The 7,727-nt window shown below is 39.6% G+C and overlaps 1 protein-coding gene across 1 annotated transcript in view; it reads left to right on the forward strand.

The window, feature by feature from the left end:
* The first annotated feature begins 2,624 nt into the window (after positions 1–2,624).
* pkp2 (plakophilin 2) overlaps positions 2,625–7,727 on the forward strand; it is an 18,629-nt gene continuing 13,526 nt past the window's right edge. Inside the window, exons 1-4 of the mRNA XM_008282933.1 lie at positions 2,625–2,920; positions 5,191–5,261; positions 6,649–7,277; positions 7,384–7,522. Of these exons, the coding sequence (XP_008281155.1) occupies positions 2,728–2,920; positions 5,191–5,261; positions 6,649–7,277; positions 7,384–7,522 (1,032 nt within the window). The 5' untranslated portion in view covers positions 2,625–2,727. The remainder of the gene's footprint in view (positions 2,921–5,190; positions 5,262–6,648; positions 7,278–7,383; positions 7,523–7,727) is intronic.

Raw genomic sequence — 7,727 nt, forward strand, 5'->3', positions numbered from 1 at the left:
TAACTGGTGTTGAATATTCATTTATGTTTGCTGACTGGGAGGCAGAATGGTGGAAAAAAAAAAAAGAGAATGAGTCATCATGTTTGGGAAGATACAAAGCTTTAGTGTATTAATAGATTTGGAGCGATGACCAGATCAACCTGCTATAAGGGCCTGAGGGTAAAAAGAAAGTGCTAATTCCCACCCCCGCTCCTCCATTCTCAGCAGGGATTAGCATCTGTAATGCGACACATTTATTAGCTGACATTTTGGGGTTAGACAGTTTGCACAGTCTCAGATAACAGGGGGCCATAAAACTTTGACTCTGGGACAAGATTGAAGACAGAATACAGAGCTGCTCTGAAGACGTTTAGAGTTTCCATTCTGAAATGTTTCTAAACCATATTCAAAGAAGCCGCTTTAAATCATAACCCAGCTTTGTTTGAGAAGCACTTATCTTAGCAAAGGAGGAGAATAGAAGTCGGTCTTTGTTCCCATCTGCGATAAAAACAAGCTGATCAACCCCCTGCTGCCCATTAGTCAACATAATGTCAAAGCTAAATGGAGAGGCCTTTATCGTGAATGTTTGCTAGTTATTGCTGATAAAAGTCACTGCTGTTTTTCTTTAAAAGTCTAATTACTCTTGTGGAAGCCTGACAGTAGCTGCTTTCCCTGGAGAGACACACCTGGTGGGATCGACCTGGTGTCTGGCAGCTGTTTCCTCGTGCAGCTGAAGCCAAAGAGGGCGGCGCTGTGGGACGGTGTGGGAAATTGATCACGACGACGCCTACAGCTGACGACTAAAAGAGTCTATTAGTCAGTTTTCACGGCAAGTCTGTTCCAAGAAGGAGACATGTTTAAGGAAATGGTGTGTCCTGCCTGGTAATTGGCACTAAAGCAGTTGTTTTCTATCGAGGGTAAATGAAGTGACACTCAGAACTCCAGGCAGCTTCCGAGTGAGTTTTGCTCCTGTGGCATTTTTACTCACTGTGGGCTCATTTTTCACTACAATATAAAGTCCTGCACCTCTGTTCATACAACACAACCATTTCTAGACTCAAAAAAGTCTTCTGTGCGCTATAATGAATCTCTACCGCCACAAATCATCACTCAAGTATGAATATTTATTTTACGAAACAAAATCAACATGTCCAACATTTTTCCAAGTGCCCACAACTATCAACCATAATGGAAAATGTTTGACAACTCTTTCCATACTTGTCCACACTTGTTTCCATACTTATTGGGCAGATGGAGCTCTCAGTCTTCTTGTGTAAACTAACACTCCCCAATCCTGATTCCTTCAACAACATTTGTATGTCGGGTAACTTACTCCATCATTCAGCAACAATTTTTAAACAAACTGAAACTTAACCACCCAGACAGCAAAATCTGACTGAATGATTGTTTCTACATCAAATCTATGTTCAGGGAACCTTCAGAAAACATTCTGAAGGTTACTATTTCAGAACCTTTAGGGAAGAGCTACTTTTCACTGAACCTTCTGAGAACATCCAGGGAACTTGAGATGAACATTCCCTGAAGATTACTGTCTGCAAACCTTCAAGGAATGGTTAGCCTTCACTTAACTTACTGAAAACATCTAGGAAACATTCCCTGAACATTCACCTGAAGGTTGCTATTTTGGAACTATCAGAAAAGGTCAAGGGAACATTCTCAGAAGATTACTATTTGGGAACCTTCAGAGAACAGGGTTGTTGTTCTCTGAACCTTTAGAGAATGTCAGGGAACATTTCCTGAACATATATTACTCTTTTGGAACCCTTGGGGGAACACCCTAAGAATGTTTCCAGAACATTCTCTAAAGGTTACTGTTGGCTGAAACTTTGTTTGTTTTTTTTGTTTTTTTTTTTTTAAACATTCCCTAGATGTCCAAGAAACATTTCCCAAACATTTTCTGAATATTGTTCCCTGAAGGATACTCATCACTGAACCTAACAAAAACATTCAAGGAACACTCCCTGAAGGTTACTGTTTGGATTTTTTTTTTCAGGGAACATCAAAGGAACATTTCCCAAACATTTTCTAAAGGTTCCATGAAGGTTACTGTTTCCTGACCCTTCAGAGAACATCCAGAAGTGTTCCCTAAACATTCTCTGGAAGTTATTCTTTACTTTAAAAATAACTAATAAGCATAATGGCTATTATATAAATAAATAATTTCCTTGGAACTCCAGTGTGTGATGACACTTAAACACAGCATGTTGACACAACATTGATTAAATTATGGCATTTTAATTGTCAAATTAAACCACATTATAACACACACACATATATATGCATCTTTTCAACAATTAGACTTTCAAAAGGTGGACCCACAACTGATTTTTTAATTTATCTTTTTAACAAAAACCAGCCTTTTGACCATGAATCAACCTGAAACACATTCTTTCTGTGTGTATCTGTTACATAGAGGTAGAGAAACTGAATCATTATTTCCCTGATCAGCACAATGAAGTATAAAGTAGCAGAAAAGGAACATTCTTAAAGCACACGTCAACCTGAATGAGGATTTGTTTCATTCATAATAGAAGTGCGGTGATCTGATCCCTCCCAGCAGGACACCTGACACTTCAGGTGCGCCTCTGGCTCCGCCCCCTTTTCTGTCACGACCCACCTGAGCCGCGACAACAAAGACTGAGGATCCAGGAACCAGCCCTCTGATTAAATGAAGTCTCAGACCTCAGACTCTTAACGTGTTTCTCGCTGAGTGTGTGGGAGTTCACGATGGACGAGGTGTTTTTTAAATCGGCTCTACCTGCGCAGGACTCCTCGGTGCTGGATGACTCCAGTCTGGCTCTGCCGGTCCAGCTCTCTACCAGATCCTCGACGAAACTCGACTCCGACTCCCGGAGCCAGAGAGTCCAGCAACAGGTCCAGCTCACTCTGGCCCGACAGGCACGGAAGACTCACTCAAACGGTAGTATTGATTTGTTTCATCTGCTCCTGACGGGGTTAATGCAGGGGTTGTATTTTCCCACAGCTCTCCAGATGCACCTCAGGCCACTCCCCACCTGAAGGGATCATCTTTTCTGTTGCATACTGGAAGTAACAGAGGGTGGGACAGTGTGGGAGCACAGCTTTGACACATCTGTAGTCATGTTACCATCTTAGACTGTATCTTATTCTGAAAAATTAGAATACAGAACGCTTTTATTGCCAAGTGAGCTGGCACACACAAGGAGTTTGACATGATGAATGAAACTGTGGTACTCAACAATAACAAGACAGGCAGTAAATATAGAAATCTAAAAAAAAAAATCTGAATTAAACAATAGATGTAAAAGAAAAGTATAAAAGTACTGTGTAAATAAGAAAGTACTGTGAAAAAGAGACATAAACTTGCCTAAACCGGAGTAATAAATGAGAGTAAGAAGAGTAATAACAGGAAAAGCTCTGTATTATACCATAAAACCACACGACTGAACAGCAGTTTAGACTTGAATTATATTGTCCTGTTGTTGAGTATAAGCTGTGAGCAACAATCCACTCATATTTCTTCATTCTAGCTGTTATTTTTTCATCAGATCAACCATCCTGATAGTTTCTAAAATAGCCACATTTGAGTAAATGTCTTGGTGACCCTCTGAGATGGTCCTGATAATATTTCTATGGATGATCAGTGTCCTCCACTGTGTTGTCTGAAATGCAGTCTTCTGTAAAACTTCTGTTATTTAGACTAAACTACATTTTTGAGAGTGGAATGCAGCCTGTGTACTGGTTCCCTTGTTCAACAGGTTCCTTCAGTTTCATCCGTCTGCCTGAAGGCTGACAGATGTGACGGCGGACCAAACGTGAGGTTATTATCTCACCTATTGGCCTGATTTCAAGCACGCTAGAGCTTGTTTATGATGTAGTAGGAATCACGAATAAGGGAGGCTGGTCAACTTTAAACTCCAGTTAGTAAGTCAATCATCATAATAATAATCTTTTTGGGATAGTATTGATTTAATTTTGGTAACTGCTCATGTTATACATAGAGAGAGAATGGGATTTGGGATTTAAAATTAATTAAATTCCTGCACTTAAAAACGGTCCATCAGAGATCTACAAACCAGTAACATGAAATAAGAGTTGAAATCATTCAGGTAAAATTTGTTAAAAAAAAGAAAAAGAAAAACAAAGATAAAAAAAAGGCACCACTCACTGTCAATATGGCAGAAATGAACTTTTTTTTTTAAATGATGTTTTTCTTAATCAAATCATTACTTGTCTTTTTCCATAAAATATCCATTTTACAAAACAAAAGTAACATCTTGAAATGTTTAAATGCTGCTGCTGTTTTATTCATTCCTAACCTGACAATATAAAATGTCATAATATAATATTATTATACTGTATATTCTAATGTGGGTTCTCTCCGGGTTCTCCAACTTCCTCCCACAAAGTCCAAAAACATGTTGAGGTTAATTGGTGATTCTAAATTGTCCGTAGGTGTGAATGTGAGTGTGCTTGGTTGTCTGTCTCTAAGTGTAGCCCTGTGATAGACTGGTGACCTGTCCAGGGTGTCCCCTGCCTTCACCCTGAGTCAGCTGGGATAGACTCCAGCCCCCCCAAGACCCTAGTGAGGATTAAGTGGTGTATAGATGATGGATGGATGTTTATTCTAACTTCTTATCACAGTAATACTACTTCTACTACTGCTGCTACTACTGGAGTTACAAGGTGCTTTACAAAGATAAGACATTATATTCATGTTTGACAAAGAACAGCAACAAATCATCACATTTGAGCAACAACATTTTGACTATTTTAGGTTTGAAAATTGACCAAAAAGATTAATTATTCATCAAAGTAGTAGTAAATTTTAATTTTTGGTCACCGGACTTCCCACTTGGTGTACCTGAACTTTCCGCTCTCCATAATAAATTACTGCGTATTGTTTTTTGTTCCTTTGTTAGGCGGTATTATATAACACCACAATGTAGGACGATATTACTAGATATAAAGTGATAAAGTAATAATCCGTCTGCTCCTTTCTTCTGCCGACTGTTACTGATTAACAGGCAACAATCTATCAGAATGTGATCCTTATTCATGTGAATTAGTCCGACATTTGGTTTGCAGGTTACAGAGACACTTCCAGTCTGTCCTCTGCTGGGTGGGATTCAGGACAAAGTGTTGCCGTACATTTAGGTAGTTAGCAAATGGAACGATATATTCTAACAAAACCTCCTCGACTTGTTTCAGGTGGTTTCCATTTCCAGAAGAACACAGCAAAGAGCTTCGATGCTGCAGATGGATTTTTACCAAATGTGAAGGTAGGAAACTCTTTCACTCGTTTCTTTCTTTACTAATGCAACCTCCAACACACTCAGTTAATTGACTTTTACTATCTTTGTCATCTATCTCTAGTAGGTTTATCTCATGAAGCTGTGTTCTTTCTGTACCTGCCCATCATATAAAAAATGAACTTCTTCTTCTTGTATCCTCATATCATGCTTCCCTTTGACTCCATAATTTGAATGTAGTCAAAAGAGAGCGTGTGCGGTTTGCTGCTGCTGCTTCCTGTATCTTCACAGCCTTTATCAGATCAAATCAGTCACTGTATTATCAGCTTTAGCTTTACTTTACATATCATTTGTGAGTGTTTAAACAATGTTACGGGTGTATGAACCTGACAAAATGTCTTTTTCCTGACCACTAATCCGCTGATAAAATGATGTACAACATAATTTATTATTGAAAAAGCCAACAAAAAGGAAAAGGATTTGCTTAATTAAAACAACTGGTTGGAGATTAAATGAAAGGTACCAAGCTCCATCTTTTATTTTAGCTCCATTTTAATATTTAACTCACATCCTTATTTATTGCTGTATTCAGCTGTACTGTATTATTGTGTCAGGTCCCATGTAGATTTAACCCAATATATTTACTGCACATCATAAAGAAATATTGTTATTTACAAAAAGTCACATAAATAAAAGATGACAGTGCAGTAGTTTTAATAAATATTACACCATTTTTTGTTATACAATGCAGTTTAACCTGTTGAACCCTAAAACCTGCATGTTTTTCTTGTGACAAATGACAGAGCAAGAAATAAAATAATCAGAAAGAAATACTACGTTTTTGACTTGCTTTTAGTCCTTGAAACTACTCATCTGTGGTCCCACTGGAAAATGTAATAAATCTGAGCAGAAAATTGCAATATTTCATTAAAATTGCTTAATTCTATGTGCCTTTTTATATTTTTTGTCAAAAATGAAGTATTTGCTCCAACGAGATTCTGTAAAAGAATAAATAAATAAAATAAAATTCAAATCCAGGGACTTCTTGGTTGAACTGCAGACTGTGTGTACACAAAGCAGATAGGAGACAAGTATGGAAACAAAGTCAAATTGAGAGTAGTAAAATATCTGTAGTATGTAGATTCGCCCTTTTTTTCCAGTACTGGTAGCTTTAGAAATGCTTTACATATTGATTCCTGTTTTTTGGCATAACAACAGTAACCTCCATGACATTTTGGAGTTGTGTCTTCTTATATGTATCATACATTTTGTATTATATGAATCAAAGTAACTTATAAACTGTTTACACGGTTTATTAGTGTGTATTTTGCACATTTTCAACTATCCTGCTTGTAAATTAAAAATCTCACCTGAGAAGAGAGCAGAGCAAACAGGTCAAGTGTTTTTTCTTTCACAGGTAAATGGATCAAGTTTCCACAGCCGCTCCCTCTCAAGCAAAACTCTGCAGAGACCATCCAGGAGGGTGGAAGTGTCTCCACCGCCGAGCCCAGAGTTAGGTCGCACCCGCTTCAATTACAGCGCCTTCCGTTACGGGACTCACACCATCCCAGGACCCAGTCACTCCCACGTGCCGGGCTCCCTGCTGTCCCGCTCACATGGGTCCGACTCGCTGCGGCGCTACGCTTTCTCAGAGGTGCCTCGTGGATCGCAGATGCAGGCGTCCACGTCTCCACTGGGGGTGCACCGCCGGAGGTCACTGAGACAGACAGCGGGGCCTCAGGCTGGGTTTGCAAAAGCAGTGTTTCGACAAAGTGGTGAAGATGGATCTCAGTGGGGTTACAGACAAAGTGTTGTCAAACAGGAGAAACACACTGTGCAGGGACAGAATGGTGATCTGATGCTTAGTCCTGTCCAGCCCGATGGAGGTTTATCCTGGCTGGCACAGGTCAGGAGGAACGGCAAGGGGTCCCTCAGAATGAATTCATACCCGCCTTCAGTCGTCAGCGCAGAGGTGGACCTGGGGAGGCGGAATGAGGAAGTAGATTTCCCCATCCAGCAGGTTCAGGCGCAGAACATCACAACACTGTAAGATCTGTGTGTTCAATTTGTACATTTAGTAATTCCATTTATTCCTGCAATGCCCTGATGAATGATTCAGGCCGTGAACCGTATTTTGTGTCTTCTCACACAGGAAATCAGCCAACAAGCCTCCAGAGATGACGCTGGAGAGAGCCGTGAACCTCCTGACCCAAAATAATGAGGAAACACTGATCTGTGCCGCCAGCTTCATACAGAACCAATGCTTCCAGAGTGCTAATGCTAAAAAGATGGTATGTTGAATAATGTGTGAGAAAAATGAGAATACTAATGTGATACGACATGCCTCACTTTTGGTATATATGTGTTCAACAACATATGTTTTGACTAGATTAGCATAATTGCTTATCTGATAAGGCTGTGGGAGAGTAATGTCAGTCCTTTTGTGTTGGTGGTAGGCATGAGCAGGGTAAATGATTATCATGGGATGCTTTCTGA

The sequence above is a fragment of the Stegastes partitus genome, unplaced genomic scaffold, assembly GCF_000690725.1.
Source record: "Stegastes partitus isolate 25-593 unplaced genomic scaffold, Stegastes_partitus-1.0.2 Scaffold290, whole genome shotgun sequence".
NCBI lineage: Eukaryota > Metazoa > Chordata > Actinopteri > Pomacentridae > Stegastes > Stegastes partitus.